Here is a 19,574-nt window from a genome sequence, read left to right as displayed (position 1 = left end):
TAAACAAATTAGACAGAAAAGGAGAATGGAATTGGAAGATGAAATAAAACGCAAAGAACAGCTGCTTATAATAAACCCGAATGACCAGGCGCTCCAGATGGCGCTAAAGCTGTTGAAAGATCAATTTCAGATGCTTATAGCAGAACAAACAGCAACCAATTGCAATTTGCTAAACATAACACCTTTGCCAACGCTAATAAACCTGGTAGATGGTTAGCATATACTTTGAGAAGGAATATGAATGACAGAATTATTGATAAAATTGAGTTTCGAGGGAAGATGGTATATCAACAAGAGTTGATTAAAAAATCATTTGTGGACTATTATACTAAGCTATATGTACAGGATAATATACAGAACAAGTTAATAGATGATTTTTTGGAAGGAAAAAGGGGTTGCAAAAATCTCTGTGCTTCAAAAGGCAAATTTGGAACGTCTTATAACCGCTGATGAGATCACTTTAGTTATAAATCAACTTAAATTAGCTAAGGCTCCAGGGACTGATGGTTTGACTGCAATGTATTATAAAACTTTACAACTGGAAATGATTGAATATCTTACACAACTATTTTGTAATATACAACAAGGAGGTAAAATACCTCCCTCATGGAAAGCGGCTTTTATCTCATTGATACCTAAAGATAAAGAGGGCCCTAAGAAACCAGAGGATTACAGGCCGATATCTCTTCTGAACACAGATTATAAAATATTTGCTAAGGTACTAGCCAACAGATTGATGCCGGTTATTCAAGAGATTATTCATCATGATCAAGCAGGATTTATTGAAGGCAGACATATGAAGGAGAATGTAAGGCAACTCATAGATTTAATTGACTATCTTGATAAGAATAAGCAGATCTCGGCAGCGCTGGTCTTCTTGGATGCAGAGAAGGCCTTCGATCGAGTGAATTGGAACTTTCTAACCAAGACTTTGGAAAAGATGGATATGGGACCACGATTGCGACAGGCGATTGGAGCAATTTATCAGCAACAAAATGCACAACTTATTATTAATGGAAATTTGTCAACAACTTTCGAGATACAAAAAGGCACAAGACAAGGTTGCCCATTATCCCCATTGTTATTTATTTTAACTTTGGAAGTCTTGTTGAACGCAATTCGGGACTCAAAATCCTTAAGATGGCATAGCTATCAGGCAAAAGGAATACAGAACTAGAGCATTCGCCGATGATCTGGTTGTTACCCTTTCACATCCTTTGAAATCAATAATCCAGATGAAAAATATCATAATAGAATTTGGCATGGTGTCTGGGTTTAGACTAAATCAAAACAAAACGAAAATGATGGTTAAAAACATGACAGAGACTCAAAGAAAGAGACTTGTAAGTTTAGCAGGTTTTGAAATAGTTTCTAAAGTTAAATATTTAGGAATACAAATTTCAGAATCAAACACAAAACTTTTCTCAAATAACTATGAAGTGTTGTGGCAAAAGATACAGAAAGATCTTGAAGCGTGGAAAAAGTTACAATTGTCTTTGCTTGGAAGGATCTCAGCAATTAAAATGAACATTCTACCTAGATTTATTTTTCTATTCCAGATGATTCCGGTGCTTAAGTCAGATAAAACCTTGTTAAATTGGCAAACAACATTAAATAAATTTGTTTGGAAGGAGAAAAAACCGAGAGTAAAGATGAAGATTATGCAAGATACACGTGAAAGAGGCGGCCTCAGACTCCCAAACCTTCGATTGTATTATGAAGCTGCGGTATTAACGCATGTAGCAGATTGGTTCGGGAAAACAAAAATGGAATTGCTGAATATAGAAGGCCATGATCTTGTCCTGGGATGGCATGCATATCTTTTTTATGAAGACAGGGTGGATAAAGTGTTCAACAACCATGTTCTCCGTAGTGCCTTGATGAGAATATGGAAGAAGCACCGGCCCAATTGGGATTATAAAATACCGCTTTGGTTGGATCTTGCAGACACCATGGGGATTATGAATATTAAGTCACTCGGGGGTTGTTTATATAAAGATGTGCTTATTGCTGATGGGGGCGAATGGAAGTTAAAAACTTTGGAACAGCTGTTGGAAGAAGGAATTACTTTAAATTGGTTACATTACATACAGCTTCAGAAGAGATGGGAAGAAGATCGTAGGGTCGGTTTTATGGATAAAGAAGTGGAACTGATTAAGCAGATAAAAGAGACTGGTCCAAAACAAGTTAAAAGAATATATAATGTACTGTTAGAAAGAGACTCAGAAAGTGAATTGGTTAAGGATTGTATGATTAAATGGGCTCAGAATTTTGGTGAAGTGGTTATGTTGGAAACGTGGGAAAAAATATGGGTTCAGAATGTTAAATTTACACAGTCACAGAATTTAAGGGAGAATTTCTATAAAATGTTTTATAGATGGTATTTAGATCCTAAAAAATTATCATGCATGTACCCAAATGTTCAACCAAAATGTTGGAGATGCGGGTGTCTAGATGCTACCTTTTTTCATGTATGGTGGACTTGTAACAAGGTTAAAGCTTTTTGGATAAAAATATGGTGGGTTATGCAGAATGTATTTAAGAAAAGAATACAATTCACTCCACAAATGTTTTTATTGGGTATAGTTAAGGATTTTACCAAAGGGGAAACAAAATTGGCCTTGTATATGGTTACAGCAGCTAGGTTGTTGATTGCGCAACATTGGAAAAAAGACTTTTTGCCGACAATTGATCAATGGATTCAGAAGGTGGCGGGGCTCGCTGAAATGGCAAAAATTTCAGCTTTCTTAAAAGCTCAGAAACAGGAGGATTACACACAGGAATGGGTAAAATGGATTGATTACATACAGAATAAATACCAGACTAGGAGTTATTATCTAGCCTTTAGGTAAGAATGTTTAGACCGATAGATGATCAGAGTAAATAGTATATGGGATGTTTGGAATTGTTAGAGTGGTATACAGCGGAAGTCAGGGGGGTGGGTTTGTGTGGGAGGTGGGGGAGGGTTAGGGTGGAGGATGGGGCAATATATATGTATGAATAAATTAGAAGATGGGACTAATGAAACATTGTTAGGCTAGGAGAAATTTATATTAAGAGTTATAGATGTTAAATTAGCTTAGAAAATGATCAATGTGTTATTATTAATTTAAGAGAAATTTATATAGTGTTTGTTGGGAGGAGAGGGGTTATGAGTAATCTATTTTAAGATGGGGGGAGGGGAGGGGGTAAAGTGTTTGGTATAATATTTGAATGTGAATTTTTGCGGGGGGGTTGGGGGGGTATAGCATTTGTATGAGATTTATATTGTGTGGAGGGGGGGGTGAAAAGGGGGAAAATTTGTTTGTATAAAACTCTTTTAATAAAAAAAAAAAAAAAAAAAGAATGAGGCAGGGAGGGAGGAAGGGAGGAAAAAAGGAAGGAAGGAAGGAAGGAAGGAAGGAAGGAAGGAAGGAAGGAAGGAAGGAAGGAAGGAAGGAAGGAAGGAAGCAGGTTTATTGTTTTGGAACAATAGACCTTTCCCTAACCTAGTTTTTCTTACTAATGTTTCGGATAGGAATTTCTTGAATTTATAACCTGCTCACTCAAAGTTTGGAAATTCTAAGTGATATTATCTGGAAGGTGCTGGAAAGTTACCACATTCAGGAAACCCCAGAATCATCCAATGTTTTACAGCAGATCTTTCCAGCTTTAGAGTTCTCCCCAAAACAAGCAGACTCCGTCCTCTGCCTAGAAGCCAAGGTTTCCTTGGAACAGTTTCTAGATTCTGTTATAGAAATTATAACTGGGGTGCCTAATGCTCTAAATACGTCCGACTGTCTCTGGGGAGAAGAGAAGACTTACCTTTCTTTTTTTAATAGCTCCTGGCTGATCAGAACCAGCTGACCAGAAGCATCGTGGGTTTTTCTTGACATTGTTTCTAGATCTGCTTCCAGCCTTTTCTTTTCTTTCAACAAAGAATCCGCCTTCTTGTCAGAGCTCTTGCATCTATTTTCCATTGCTGGCAAACAGAAAAAAAGAAAAGATGGGGGAACAAAAAATGTAGAACAAACCGAACTGGAGCCCTTGGCAAGGTAGGAAGAGAAAGGTTGGGCTAATGCATCTGGAGTGGAGAATTTGAGACTTCCTAGATTTTGCTGAAGTACAACTCTCATAAGCTCTAGCCATCATAGCCAACAGATCAGAGGCGAATAAGTTATCATGAATTGGTGCAATTGCCTTTCCAACAACAGAGACACAATGTGCGTGTGCGTTCCAGCATAACTCTGGAACACCTCAAGCAATTTCAACCAAACTTGGTACACAGATGACTTACTCTCTGGAAACAAATACTGTGGGGGGTAAAACACCCCTTGGAGTGTGTGTTCTGTTATGATACAGCCTGTTGTGCCTTCAAATGGCTTCTACTGTACTGCCCTAAAACGGCTTCTACTGTACAGCGCAGTGGAGTTGCCATGGCAACAGCTTCACAGTACTCCGCAAGGGGGCTCCCTCTGGTAAGGGGGAAAATCCAACATTAGAAATTACATTTGATCCGGACAATTTCCCCCTATAAATAAATACCTGGACAATTCCGTGTTATCAGCTAGTAGACTTAAATCTGGTTACAAACAAGTCATCTCAAGTAGAGGAAGTGAATTTTTTAGCTCCACCAATTAAAATGCCACCCATTATAAATTCTCCCCTCTCCCCCAAAAGATTAAAAAAAAAGGCTGAACCTATGGAACTGACATTTTAGCCTAGTCTATCCTTCCTTTCCACCCAATTTGCTTGTTCTTTTTTACAGGTAAGGAAATTCTTTATTAGTGTTCTTTCTTATCAGATCATCTCTATTCTGAAGGAATGCAATTTTGACATTGTATAATCTTTCCTATGCACATGCCACCAAAATACTTCCATATTGACCACCAATGAGACTTACCACTTACTTGGGCCCTTAGAGTATCCGTCTGGGAGACAAGCGATGATACCTCTTTGTCCTTTTTATTCAATTTGTCCTGGAGATCTGTAAGAAGTAAAGGAAGCGCTGGAAACAATACTTTGAACCCCAACCTCCACTTCACCACCACAAGCAAGCAAATAGAGGTCCAACATATTTAGGAAGATACCAAACTAAGGAACTCTGCTTGGGATACTCTCTTACCTTCCATGGCTTGTTTCATCTTGATCTTTTCTTCTGAAATGTCATTTGTCCCAATCATCTAAAGAAACATTAAAAAAATCCCCATAAACCAGCAATATTGGGTAATATGAATTGAATGAAGAAGGTGCATAACCCTGAAATCAGTTCTATTGGTGCTTTTCATGGTTATGTCTATGTATGCCTTCAAATCAGTTGTGACTCCTGGCAATTGGCTGGATAAGTTTCTGAAGCCTTCTTGGCAAGGTTTTTCAGGAATGGCTTGCCACTGCCTCCTTCCTAGGGCTGAGAAAGAGCAACTGGCCCAAGATCACCCAGCTGTCCTTGGGCTTAAGCAGGACTAGCACTCCCGGTCTCCCAGTTTTTACTATGGTGTCTTAACACAAATTCGCTCTCTTCCATGCTTATACCTTCAACTGATTTATGACAGACATGGCCAGTTTTATAGATACCCTCTAGTAAAGATCGAACATTTTGCTTTTATCGCATCAAAGTAAATCTCATGAACTATTGAAACAAGCCTTGTAACCTCTGAATGAATAAATGATGCGTCTTAATAAAACATACATAAGCTTTCTCTCTTGCACGCAATCAAATTTTGTGGCTTGCAGTAATCAAACCAGAAGTTTTGTAGCTAGTAGTTATCACCTGTGGACTCAAACTTGTGGTGAAATTCAAAAAAATTTTTCCTACCGGTTCTGTGGGCGTGGCTTGGTGGTCATGTGACTGGTTGGGCGTGGTTGCACAACTGACCCACACACACAATGCAAAAGCAGCTGGACTTCACACAAAATGGCCCCTGCAACGAGCAGGAACCTCACAAACAATCAGGCACAGCTGATTCATAGCAAAAACAATTCTAAAAGTTTTTTTAAAAGTTCCCACCATCACGCACTGCTGATCATCGGAACTTTTTTTTTTACTTTTTAAAGCATTTTTTTACCACTGGTTCCAGTGAACAGTAGCATTTTTTACTACTTGTTCAGGCCCAAACTGGTAGCTTTTCACCTCTGACCAAACCTGGTTTGGTAATAAAACTTCTGCAAGAAAACAACCAAGCTCAGAGAGCACCAGGGTCCCTGATTTCAACCCTGAACTGTAAATATTCTCCTTTAATAATTAATTGGGGGAAGGAGATCTCCATAATTCTAAAAAATCCTTGGAATCTAAGAATTTGTCAGCAAAATGTAATTTATGCTGTTTGAGTAACAATGTCATCATGCAAGTTATATAATTACAATAATATTATGCAAATGATAAACATAATTAAATTTGTCCACTGCATACAAATTCTAGAGAATCAAGATTTTATAGTATTTTTTTAAAATTGAAGATAATTTAATGGAAACAAAAACCACCAAAACATGACTTATAAAATCCTAAGAACAATAAACAAGTACAATAAAGATTTAATTCCGACTATTAAATGGATTACACTGTGAATCTCCTTACATTTTTTATAATTTTTTAATTTTTTGTACAAACTTCATATCTTTGTTGATCTTTCCTTTCTTTTTTTGCTTTCTTGCTTCCCCCCCCCCCCTTCCTCTAGCCAATTGTACAATAAATCCCATATGGAGTAATATTCAGATTCTTCTTTCTTTTAGTTCTTTCGTGAGCCTACCCATCTCTCCACATTCCAATATTTTTTTAATTACATTTTCTTCTGTTGGTGTATAATTATTTTTCCAGTTTTGTGCGAATGTAATTCTCGCTGCCGTAACTATGTGTAGGATTAAGTATCTAATATTTTTTTCATACTTTCCTTTTATAATTCCTAACAAAAATAATTCAGGTTTTAGTGCAATTTGGTGTGTAGTAATCTCCTTTAGCCAATCTTTTATTTTTTTCCAATACTTTTTTGCAGATGTGCACATCCACCACATATGGTAGTATGTTCCATGTTGTTGGTTGTATTTCCAACAGATAGATGAACACTCCAGGAACATTTTCGCAATTCTCGCTGGTGGAAGGTGCCATCTGTAGAACATCTTGTACATGTTCTCTCTATATGCCGTTGCCATCGTTAATTTGTAATTTTTTTCCCATTCCGCCAATTCTATATTATACCCAAAATTTATCGCCCATGTTATCATCATTTCTTTCACAGTTTCTTTTCCCATTTTAAATTTTAATAATTAGTGATATTTTTTAAATTAATTTTTCTTCGGTTCCCTGTAGAATTTTATCCAGCTCTTGTGGTTCCTTATAAAATCCATCCCTTTCCCTGTCTTTTTTATACCTTGCCTATATTTGTAAATAGGGCCACCAGCCAATATCTATTCCCTGGTCTTTCAATTCTTGCCTTGTTTTTAGTCTTTCTTGGTTGTCTAATATGTCTTTATATCTTATCTTGTTTATGTCCAAAACATTCGGGTATATCAGAGCTTCCATGGTGGATAGCCAGATTGGGATTTTGTTGTAGTGTTTTGTTTTGATTTTTAACCATATTTGTAGTAGAGCTTTTCTAATTAAATGTTTTTGGAAATAGCTATGAATTTTGTCTTTCCCATCCCAGATAAAGGTGTGCCAACCCAGTTCCACAGTATGATCTTCTATTGTTAGTAATCTTTTGTTTTTTAGACTGATCCAGTCCCTTATCCAGGTGGGAGCTGCTGCTTGATAATAAAGCTCCCAATTGGGAAGTCTAAATCCTCCTTTTTCTCTACTGTCCTGTAACAATTTTAATTTAATTCGTGGGTTTTCCCCCGACCAAATAAAATGTGCAATTAATTTGTTTTACTTTTTTTACTATTTTGGTAATATTTGTCTCTTTTCCTTGTTTTTTCTTGTCAAATATGCTATTGTCAACCCTCTTGTAAAAGCTTTTGTAGTGTCCTATAGGTTTTGTAATGATGTTTCTTCTTTCTTATTTACTTTGTAGAAAAGTTTCAATTCCCTGTCTATCATTTTTATATATTCTTTATCTTTCAATATTCTTTGATTCATTGTCCATCTCTTTTTCTTTTTTGGTCCTTTCCATGTTATTTTTATTGGGTTGTGATCTGCTCATGTGTTTATCGTTATTTCAATCTCTTTTCAATTCTTGAGTTGACCAAATCATCTCTCTCCTTGACCATGATTTGTGGGGATTTGAATAATATGTAAATTGTTTGTTTCCTATGTTCCTTTCTCTCCATACATCTTTCAGGCTCAGTTCCTGCACCATTTCAAAAAAGGTAAATGGTAGCATTCCTTTTTTTCTTATTTCTTTTGTTACTCTTGTAGTCATCGTTGATATCTGTTATAGCATTGAAGTCGCCAATTAGACATATATTCTCATATTCTATTTCTGTTATTTTGTGGTGGATCTTCTTATAAAATTCTTTTTTGTTTTTTTGGGGGTGTATATTGCTGTGAGGAGAATTTTTCTTTGTTCTCTTTCTATTTCTATCATTAAAATCCTCCCCTCTTCATCTGCATAGATTTTTTGTTGCGTTTATCCATTCTTAATGTATATTGCAATTCCTCTTTTTTGTGTGTGTGTGTGTGTGTATGCTAGTATTGTAAATAATTTTCCTAACTTTGGATGTTCTAGTAGCTTGTTATATTGGCTTGTGATATGTACCTCTTGAAGGCATACTATGTCCATATTCATTTTTTTGTAATCTAGTCAAAATTTGCCTTCTCTTTTCTGGTGAGTTTAATCCATTTATATTTAGTGAGAGTAACTTAATTTCTTGTTCCATTGTGTTATTTGTGTGCCGCCCTTAGTTTCCTTGAGTTTCTTGTCTCTAATCCTATTCTACTACCTTCTTGTTCTATTTGTTCTCTTTCCTGTCTTCTTTTTTCTCTTTCTCCCTCCCTGTTTTCAACTGACTGTTCTTCTTGGCTTCTACTCTCTGGTTCCTCTCTTCTTTCTGTTCTTCCTCAACAGTGAAATGATGTTCAAAGAACTCACTCGCTTTCTTGACTGTGTCTATTTTATATCTTTTATCCTGCCAGGTAATCATCACTCCCTCTGGTGTAAGCCATCTGAACATTACATTGTACTTTATTATTTGTTGTGTAAGGAACTGATATTGCCTTCTCTGGTTTCTCACTATTTTTGGGATTTGTCTCAGAATTTGTATCTCTCTTCCTTTATATGTTATTTGTTCTTCTCTCACTTTCTTATATACTTCATCTCTTACCGATTTTCTAGTAAAGTATACATGGATTTCTTTTGGGAGCCTGTGTCTCCTGGCATAATTTGTGTGGATTCGGTACACCTCGTCTATGTCCCTTCTCGTTTCTTGTTTGTTTTTTTGTAATATGTTCGCAACAATCTCTGTAATTGTTTCCCCTAAATCCTCCTCCTTTTCTTCTACTATATTTTGAAAGCGCAGAAAGAAACCAACTTTTTCCAATTCCAAAAATACTATTTTTCCCCTAATTGTCTGTTTAGTGTAGTCAGCTTCTCATCTACCATCGCTATTCTCTTCTCCGTTTTTTCTATCTTTCTTTCTACTTTTTGAATTTTTTGTTATTTCACTTTGTATTTTCCCTATTCTATCATCTATTCTTCTAATCTCATCTTCATTTCTCCCATTTCTAGTTTAATTTCTTCATGATTTCTCCTAGTTTCTTCGTGATTTTTTTGTAATTGTTTCTTGTGTTTTCAGCATTGTTTCTTGTATCATTGGTAATCATTTTGCATACACTGAAGGTTCGTTGTTGAGCTCGCTTTCTCTAGACCCAGTGTGCTCTCAATTGTGCGCTGGTTTGTGGGTGAAGATGTTGCTGATGCTGGATTGGATGCTGCCTTCCTATTCATTTTACCAATTGTTGTTGTTGTACTTGTCATTTTTGATTTTAATTTCCTTACAATTTTTCCCCACAATAACATATATTTCTCTCAGCCCACTACTTGTTTCCACTCTTTTACCAGCCCCTTCAATCTTTGAACTTTCCTCTTCCATGTACATTTCAATTCAATTCAATATCATTCAATCCTACAATCTAACAACTTACTTTCTATATATTCGGGTTTGTATACAAGTCAATCCACACAATATTCATGCAATATTCAATATATTTAACGTAACACGTTCTTGATTTGATTCAGTATACAATCTTATATCTTCTCTTTAATAACTACAAACTATCAACCCCCACTTCAATACTATATTACTATTTTTTTATATTATCAAGGTATACAATATGTTTAGGCTAATAAATCCTTAATTTTAAGTCTTATATAATATTATGTCATCTATTTATAATGTTGATAATTTCAAAGTATCGCCGATAGTTCATATATCCTCTACACTCTCTCTTCCAAATATGGTTCAATACAATTCAACAATATTTTATCTCACCACAATTCAGTTTAGATTTATATTTCTTCTTTCAATGTTCTCCTTCAATTTTTTAAAATCCGATTTTAGAGAGCACAATTTTTTTTTCTCCGATTGCATCAGGATTGTCCTGTATTTTGTTCTTATTTCTTTCTCCATTAGATGGCGTTGTTATTCTTCTTTCGTATAGGCTTTTTTTTTCATCTTCAAAAGTCTGATGTTTGCTTTTCTACATCCCACTTTCTCTCAAGTATTCCAAAATAGTTATCTCCCCTTCTTCGCTGTTGTCACTGATTTGTCTGGCTCCAATTTATGTTTATTGTCCAAATCACTCCAACAGTCCTCTCCTCCTCTCTTTATTCCATTCCGTTCTCAAGTCTTCTATTGCTACAGGAAATCGTGTGCTTTCCTCCCTCCTTATAGCTGCCGATATTGAGCTGTATCCAGCTCGCTTCAACGCTTTGAAATTCTAGCTGAAAGAGTCTTTAATAGAATTTATACCGTTTTAGTTGTTTTAAATATTCTCACCACTGCTGCTGTGTTGCTATTTTCTCTCCCTCGGGTGCAGCAGTCACCACCCAAGATCGGCCATGGATGCCGATTTCTTCTCCAATGGTTTCAAGGGGTTTACTCTCGTCCGATAGGGAAGTTGCTTGCTTCCTCCTTCGGCGCCCGAGCTCCCCCTCTCTCCTCTTGATCCCTCCAGGTTCAACTCATCCTTTCTCAGGATCATCACCACAGAAACTCGAGCCAGGCTCGTAGAGCTACCATTCCTTCGCCCGCATCGAAGTGACGTCATCGCAGGAAGTCCAGTAACCAAGATTTAAAGTGATCACCATTCCAGTCTGCTTTCCTTCTTCCTTCTATATATTTCCTCAATACTCTGAAATAGTCAGTAAGTTCTCAAGAACCTACTTTTCCTTCCGTAACTCAATTCATAAGGAAAAATAAATGTTGGTTCATTAATTTAATTAATGAATTAAATATAGTAAGCAAAGTAGAATCCTGAATGAAGATGTCCAAGGTCATTAATTAATCCATGTTACTTGATGGTTGAACTTCCTTTTGAAAGAATTCAAGCTGCCTCACACAGTGGCCAGTTTGAAAAAAAAAACATCTAGCTAACAGCTTAAACTGTTTAAATGTTGCATTCTTTCACTTATCTATATATAGAGTATATCACAAAAGTGAGTATACCCCCTCACATTTGCACACACAGCAGTTTAATGGTATATAAAAGCCAAGTACCACTCATTCATCAAGAAATCTCTAGAACCATAATGCCTACAAACTTGAAATTTGGCACGTATGTTCCTCTTGGCGTCTAGGTGCTTGCTAAGAAAGGATTTTTCAAAATGACCATCAGATCATTAGCATTTCTTATACAATAATTAACACGCTCTGATGCTAAGGAGTTCTATTCCCCCTCCCCATCTGAAAAGAACTCTGTTCCAACTGCCAGTTGCCTCACATTCCATTACCTCAGTTCAAACTGGCAGACGTTCCACTCCTTCACTCAGGAGCAGTCTGGGGATCCTTACAGTACAGTACTAAACGTCGGTACCTCACCAAAATGTCTACGCCTTCCACCTATGGAACTGCTTCTGGATTCAAGTCGGCGGGAGCGATATTCCCTTATGTGTTTCAATCACTGACCACCACCGACCACCACCACTGAGCCAACGGATTAAGCTGTTTAAATGTTGCATTATTACTTACACACACACACACACCCATACATACATATATACACACACTACTGTGCAAAAGTGTTAGGCAGGTGTGAAAAAATGCTGTAAACAAAGAATGCTTTCAGAAATATAAATAATGATTGTTTATTTCTGTCAATTTTCAAAATGCAAAGTGAGCGAACAAAAGAAAAAATCTAAATCAAATCAATATTTGGTGTGACCACCCTTTGCCTTCAAAAGAGCAGCAATTCTTCTAGGTACACTTGCACACAGTTTTTGAAGGAACTCGGCTGGTAGGTTGTTCCAAACATCTTAGAGAACTAACCACAGATCTTCTGTGGATGTAGGCTTTCTCACATCCTTCTGTCTCTTCATGTAATCGCAGACACACTCGATGATGTTGAAATCAGGGCTCTGTGGGGGCCATGCCATCACTTCCAGTACTTCTTGTTCTTCTTTACGCTGAAGATAGTTCTTAATGACTTTGACCGTATGTTTGGGGTCGTTGTCTTGCTGCAGAATAAATTTGGGGCCAGTCATACGCCTCCCTGATGGTATTGCATGATGGATAAGTATCTGCCTGTATTTCTCAGCATTGAGAACACCATTAATCCTGACCAAATCTCCAACTCCATTTGCAGAAATGCAGCCACAAACGTTCAAGGAACATCCACCATACTTCACTGTTGCCTGCAGACACTCATTATTGTATCGCTGTCCAGCCCTTTAATGAACAAACTGCCTTCTGCTACAGCCAAATATTTCAAATTTTGACTCATCAGTCCAGAGCACCTGCTGCCATTTTTCTGCACCCCAGTTCCTATGTTTTCATGCATACTTTAGTCGCTTGGCCTTGTTCCCACGTGGGAGGTATGGCTTTTTGGCTGCAACTCTTCCATGAAGACCACTTCTGGCCAGACTTCTCCGGACAGTAGATGGGTGTACCTGGGTCCCACTGGTTTCTGCCAGTTCTGAGCTGATGGCACTGCTGGACATCTTCCGATTTCGAAGGGCAATAAGCTTGATGTTTCTTTCATCTGCTGCACTAAGTTTCCTTGGCCGACCACTGCGTCTACGATCCTCAACATTGCCCGTTTCTTTATGCTTCTTCAAAGGAGCTTGAACAGCACATCTTGAAACTCCAGTCTGCTTTGAAATCTTTGTCTGGGAGAGACCTTGTTGATGTAGTATAACTACTTTGTGTCTTGTTGCTGTGCTCAATCTTGCCATGACATGAAACTGTCTTTCACAACCTCACCTTGGTAGCAGAGTTTGGCTGTTCCTCAACCAGTTTTAAGCCTCCTACACAGCTGTTTCTGTTTCAGTTCATGACTGGATGTCAATCTATGTGTGACATTGATGATCATCAGCACCTGTTTGGTATAATTGGTTGATCATACACCTGACTATAATCCTACAAAATCCCTGACTTTGTGCAAGTGTACCTAGAAGAATTGCTGCTCTTTTGAAGGCAAAGGGTGGTCACACCAAATATTGATTTGATTTAGATTTTTCTTTTGTTCGCTCACTTTGCATTTTGAAAATTGACAGAAATAAACAATCATTATTTATATTTCTGAAAGCATTCTTGGTTTACAGCGTTTTTTCACACCTGCCTAACACTTTTGCACAGTACTGTATGTATGTATGTATGTATGTATGTATGTATGTGTGTATGTGTATGCATGTACACTATATTGCCAAAAGTATTCGCTCACCCATCCACATAATCAGATTCAGTTGTGAGCGAATACTTTTGGCAATATAGTGTATGTATGTAAGAAAGAAAGTAAGTAAGTAAAATAAAAACAAAAGAATAAAGATAGGGATTCATGGCAAAAAAAAATTAAAAAGCCAATAGCTACTCATGGACACGGGCCTTTCAACTCAAGCACTCACATTGGTGGGTTGGGAAGGGCGGAGGGGCTCCGTGGAGTGCAATTTATTCTCTAACACAAGAACTTTCTCCTGTAACCGCTGAATCTCTTGTTTACTTTGAACCTCAGTTTTCTGCAGGGTCTCATAGTCCAGCATCTTTTTCTCAGCCAAGGAGATCTGCTCTTTCAAGAAAGCGATGGCTTGTGCCTGGTCTTTGTAATCACTGTGTAGCTTCTCCAACTCATGAACTCTGAGGTCAGCATCTCGACACTTATCCTTCAAGTCCTGAAGTTCCATAAGCTGCTGGTTCGTTTTGGTTTCCAACTGGCTCTTCCAATTGCTGTCGCTTTCTTCCATCTCCTCCTTGACTTCTTGCATCTTCATCTTAAGGCTTTCCTTCTCTTTAATATGAACTGCCATCTCAATGTCATGCTTAGCTTTTAGGTTCTCCAGCTCTAACTGGTGCTCCAATTTGATGCTTTCTACTACAGCTTTCAGCTCCACTATTTCCTTATGCTGGCTGTCAGAGCCTGTGTTCAAAGTAGCCTTGAAGTCCTCCAATGACTTCTGATGGTCTGACGCTAACGTGTCCAGCTTTGACTTCCAGTTGTCCATTAAGCCCATGTTCTCATTGGTGGCCTGCTGAACTTTTTGCTTGAGGTCCACAATTTCTTGGGAGTACTTTTCATTGACAGCTTTCAACTTCTCAACCTCCTGCTGGTGCTTCTTCAAAGTCCTCTCATATTTCTCTTTCAGTTGGATACTCTCTTTCTGGTGCTCCTTGTTGGCTGAAAACAACTGGCCACGTAAGCGGAGAGTTTCGGTCTGCAGGCCCAGGCTGTGATCTGGAGACTCTGGCTGATGGGAATTCTTTAAACATTGCCGCAACTCTTCCACCTCACTTTGCCTTAAGGTCAACTCTTCCTCCAGCTGAAGGATTCTTGATTTCTCTGCCACGGTAGTTAACTGAAAAAGATGATGAAAAGGATACAAGCATGCATTAGAATCAGTGCTTGCGTTTTCATGTGTACTTGTGGGTAACCTGCAGCCCTCCAGTTGTCATTAGAATGCGTCTGACCATCATCCATCTAAAACCATTAGCTAGGACTGATGGGAGTTCAACAACATCGGGATGGGCATAGTTCCCCAGTACCTGAAAATCCTAAGAGCTTTTTCAGTCATTGTGGAAGCTTTCTCTTTTTGAAGTATATTACTGTATAATATGAGATCTTTTAGGGATGCATAAAGATGTTAACCAACCCTTTAGTCTAGTGCACGTCTAAAGTGCTGTACTACAACCTCCAGAATTCTGAATCTGTAACTACCAGAATATGAATGTAGTGAAATGTTTACACAACATGCTCAACGTCGTTTTCTGGGTTCTCAAAATACACTGAGCATAAACTAGCAAATGGGATGTAGTAACGGTAGGTTACCTCTTAACCAACTTGCCTAAATAAATTACGCAAATGTCTTTTGAGTTGGTATCGCGAACATCATATAAGCTGGACAGAAGAGGGGTGACAAATATCTTAAGTATCCTTTTGCTACCAAATGTGTGAAAAAGCTCTTAGAAAAGGAATTGCACCTTACAAATACCTATGCAGTAAAACAGATTTCATTCTCTGAAGGCTTTAGAGTTTCGTTTTTATTTTTGCACCAGGGTAAATTTTCCATTGAGCTTTTCTTTCTTTTGGAATTTGTTCCATTCTGTCCTTTGCAATTTTCTAGAAAGCAATCAGAAAACTTGTTTGCCTAGAAACATCACCGCTTCTCCTTAAAAAAATAAAAAAAATGGTCTGTACACCAAGTCTCCTGTAATCTGGTGATCTCCATACGGTGGGGATGAAAATTCCACAATTGACAATCAGAATCGCCACTGGAAAAATGAGTGGAGATAAGACAACAAAGTAATAAAATGGTATGTACCAATTCAGATATCTGATGGACCACAGTTGAGATATTTGTGAAAATATGCCGTCGAGCCCAGGGGTAGGTTCCGGCAGGCTCTACTACTGGTTTGCTCGTGGATTGTGCTGCTTGCGCGCACATACGCAGTGCAATAAAAATTGTTCTGCACATGCACAGAAACAAAAAACAAGATGGCAGCGCCTATGGCACGACCCAGAGAACTTGTTTGGGGCGCAGCGGGCCTGGGTTGCTGTCGGTTTCAGCGATCCAGGCCGCCAAACCACTACCGGTTCGGCTGAACCAGTAGGAACCCACCACTGATCAAGCCCGAATTTGACATGTTGTAATTCAATGAAAGCATAACAACCCTTTATCTATAAGAATTTCAATGATACCTCTTCTACTTTAAAAAAATGTTTAAAAACAAATTATTTTTTTCTCAGATTGAATTAGACTTGGTAAAAAATAAGGCAGCCTCCCAAATTAGGATTCCATTGCACCCCTGGTCTGATGCGACAATGCAAAATTTTGACTCTATTCCCTCTGCAATCATCTTCATCACCAATTAGATCGGTGTTTCTCAAACTTGGCAACTTTAAGACGTATGGACTTCAACTCCCAGAATTCCTCAGCCAGCATGCCAGCCAGCTTTGGAATTCTGGGAGTTGAAGTCCATGTGCCTTAAAGGTTGCCAAGTTTGAGAAACACTGCAGATTAAATACCTCAAGACTTGAGAGTTTAAGCAGGCATGCTGGGCAGCTTTTGAAAACTTACTCCTTCAGTCCCAGCATTCTCCATCTTGAAAACAAACCTTTTGTTCAGCATAGGGGACTGCTGAAAGTACAAAGTAAAGAATAAATAAATAAATAAATAAATAAATAAATAAATAAATAAATAAATAAATAAATAAATAAATAAATAAATAAATAAATAAATAAATAAATAAATAAATAAATAAATAAATGCCATCATTCTTGTCAGCCGATATATCAGATTATTTTCATAAGGCTATTAAAAGGCGTTTCAACTCTCAGCCCTAATCTGCTAAACTGGGCCTTGTCAGATTTGCTCAATTGTTCTATAGTCACTGACGCTTTGCTCACTGCATAGTTTACCCTGGTGTAAAAGGATGTATCAGCCATCCAGCAAACCAACCAACCAATCAACCAACCAGCCACCCTCCCACCCACCCACCTATGAGAATTGGTTAGAAGTTATTAACAGAAATGTTCCGAAGGAATATGTAAGGAATGGTGCTGGATGTATAAGCAAACTGCTGACCATGGTTAATGTTTAATGATGGGTTTATAAGCAGCTGGGAAACTGATGGGGCACAGCACATTCGGTTTATGAATCATGGTAAAAAGGAAGTAGAGAGAAATCTGGCAATATGGGCTGCTCCACTTGAATCCAATACTACCGCTAAACGTTCAGAGTTGAAAGTTAGAGGAGACAAAGGTTCCTGATCCAAACTTCTGCTTAATAGAGGAACAGAATAGAATAACAGAGTTGAAAGGGACTTTGGAGGTCTTTCAGTCCACCCCCCTGCTTAGGCAGGAAACCCTACACCACTTCAGGCAAATGGTTGTCCAATCTCTTCTTAAAAACTTCCAGTATTGCAGCATTCACAACTTCTGGAGGCAAATTTTTCCACTGATTAATTGTTCTAACTGTCAGGAAATTTCTCCTTAGTTCTAAGTTGCTTCTCTCCTTGATTAGTTTCCACCCATTGCTTCTTGTCCGGCTTTGGATTGACTCCCTCTTCTTTGTGGCAGCCCCTGAGATATTGGAAGACTGCTATCATGTTTCCCCTAGTCCAGCGATGGCGAATCTTTTTTGGCTCGCGTGCCATAAGTGGGGGGAGTGCAGGGGGGCCGTGTGTGGGTGTGCCGCAGCCATAATGCAATGCACGGCCCCCAGTGCGCATGAACGTACTACAGGTGCTCCTCCTCCCATTTTTACATGCTTTTTTTGCCCTCCCCAGGCTCCAGAGGCTTTATAGGAGCCTGGGGAGGGCGAAAACAGCCTCCCTCGCCCCCCCGGATGCCCTCCGGAAGCATTAGGGAAGCCTCCGGACAGTCCCTGAAGCCTTTGGAGCGCTCAAAACGACTTCCGGTTTGCTCAGAGGGTCGTTTTAAGCGTTCCGAAGGCTTCAGGGACTGTCCGGAGGCTTCCCTGATGCTTCCAGAGGGCTTCCGGGGGGGGGGGAGGCTGTTTTCACCCTCCCCAGGCTCCTATAAAGCCTCTGGAGCCTGGGGAGGGCGAAAAATTGCTTTAAAAAAGTGTGAACTCAGCTGGCCAGCATGTGCCATAGGTTTGCCATCACTGCCCTAGTCCTTCATTTCATCAGACTAGACATACCTAGTTCCTGCAACCGTTCTTCATGTGTTTTGGCCTCCAGTCCCCTAATCATCTTTGTTGTTAATGAAAATCAGAGCATCTCCCAAACAAGTACAAATTTATACTTGTTTGGGAGCAGCAAGGGGGCATCTGCCTGTCTGTTACACAATAACGGATGTCACTATTGAACTGCTCTTATGTCTCCAAAGCTTTCTCCTAGGGTTTACCTGAAATCTACTGTCCTCTAGCAAAATCACATGAAATCTAATCCTGAGATGAGGTTGGCTCTAAGCCAGTTGGTCTTTTGGAAGGTCAAGAAAACCTGGCAGTATGCCCCAATCTGGGGTCCCGGGTATGTGAAGGATTCTGTTTCCTGGCTTTTTGATACCAATGAATTATAGCATCTCTTGGCTGCTATTTATATTTAATTTATATTTATCTTATTCCATATTTTATTTCTTTTTTGGTATAGTGTTTTAATTTTTTTTAATGATAGTGTCAGGCCTGCAGCCATCTTTTCTTTTGGATCTTTGGCCTGCCACACTTTCCATTATTCTACTAGGCATTTTCTATGGTGGGAAAATGGGAGGGGGGACGGTACGGAGGTAGATGCTGTGTAGCCATAACAAAATTCTTTCTAGAAAGCCAAGGTCATCCTTTGTGTTTGCACCTCTGCACCTGACCAGATCTGGATGGGTGGAACTGCCAGCATGGCAGTGGAAGATTGGACCATGTGATGGACTTGTGGGTGTGGGGGCAAGATCTTGAACTTTCAACTGGGTGGGGAAAACCGAGAAGCTTTCAAATTCGGGTTTTCTCAGATGTGCCAACATGGCTCTCTTAATAAATTGGAACATGGAGCAATACTTTGCCTTGGACTCTGATTTACTTTTGGATGCTATTTGGAAGTCGGACAGATAGTTTTCTATCTAGAGTCTGGTTTGAGGTGGACGGCTACACAAATTAAATAAACAAACCCTAGAACTCAAAAAAACAAAAGTACCAATGTAATCTTATTCCTTTGGGCCGCCAAAACTAAAGCTTTGGCTCTCCCCATGTTTACAGCAGCAGATCATACTGACTAGGTGATTGTTGGCAAACCTTTTCGGCACCAAGTGTCAAAATGGGAAGCGCCGGAAACCGGACAGCAGCTCCCTGGCGCACACATGTGGGAGTGCCGGAAACCAGAAGAGCAGTTCCCCGGTCACCTGGTCTTCTGGTTTCTGGCGTGCATGTACACTCGAAGGACAGCTGGCTGGCACGCGTGCACGCACCGGAAACAAGAAGCTCAGCTTCCCGGTTTGCGCATATGTGCCAGGGAGCTGCTCTTCCTGTATCCGGCGCTTCCCGCACACGCGGACCTGCATGGAACCC

The 19,574-nt window shown here is 39.0% G+C and overlaps 1 protein-coding gene across 7 annotated transcripts in view; it reads right to left on the bottom strand.

Annotated features, from left to right (window-relative positions):
- The window catches only part of CLIP2 (CAP-Gly domain containing linker protein 2), a 110,779-nt gene that overhangs the window by 15,290 nt on the left and 75,915 nt on the right, over positions 1–19,574 (bottom strand). For 5 of the 7 annotated variants that reach the window (XM_081941408.1, XM_081941407.1, XM_081941412.1 and 2 more), the window contains 4 exons: positions 13,971–14,915; positions 5,105–5,162; positions 4,883–4,966; positions 3,805–3,961 (listed from right to left, as the gene is read on the bottom strand). In XM_081941408.1, the coding sequence (XP_081797534.1) occupies positions 3,805–3,961; positions 4,883–4,966; positions 5,105–5,162; positions 13,971–14,915 (1,244 nt within the window). Of the gene's footprint in view, positions 1–3,804; positions 3,962–4,882; positions 4,967–5,104; positions 5,163–13,970; positions 14,916–16,634; positions 16,695–19,574 lie in introns of all 7 variants that reach the window. The other 2 variants (XM_081941409.1, XM_081941410.1) reach the window with 2 other exon arrangements.

This window comes from Natrix helvetica (genome assembly GCF_964273705.1).
Source record: "Natrix helvetica genome assembly, chromosome: 2".
NCBI lineage: Eukaryota > Metazoa > Chordata > Lepidosauria > Squamata > Natricidae > Natrix > Natrix helvetica.
This window is presented reverse-complemented; position numbering and strand designations above follow the sequence as displayed.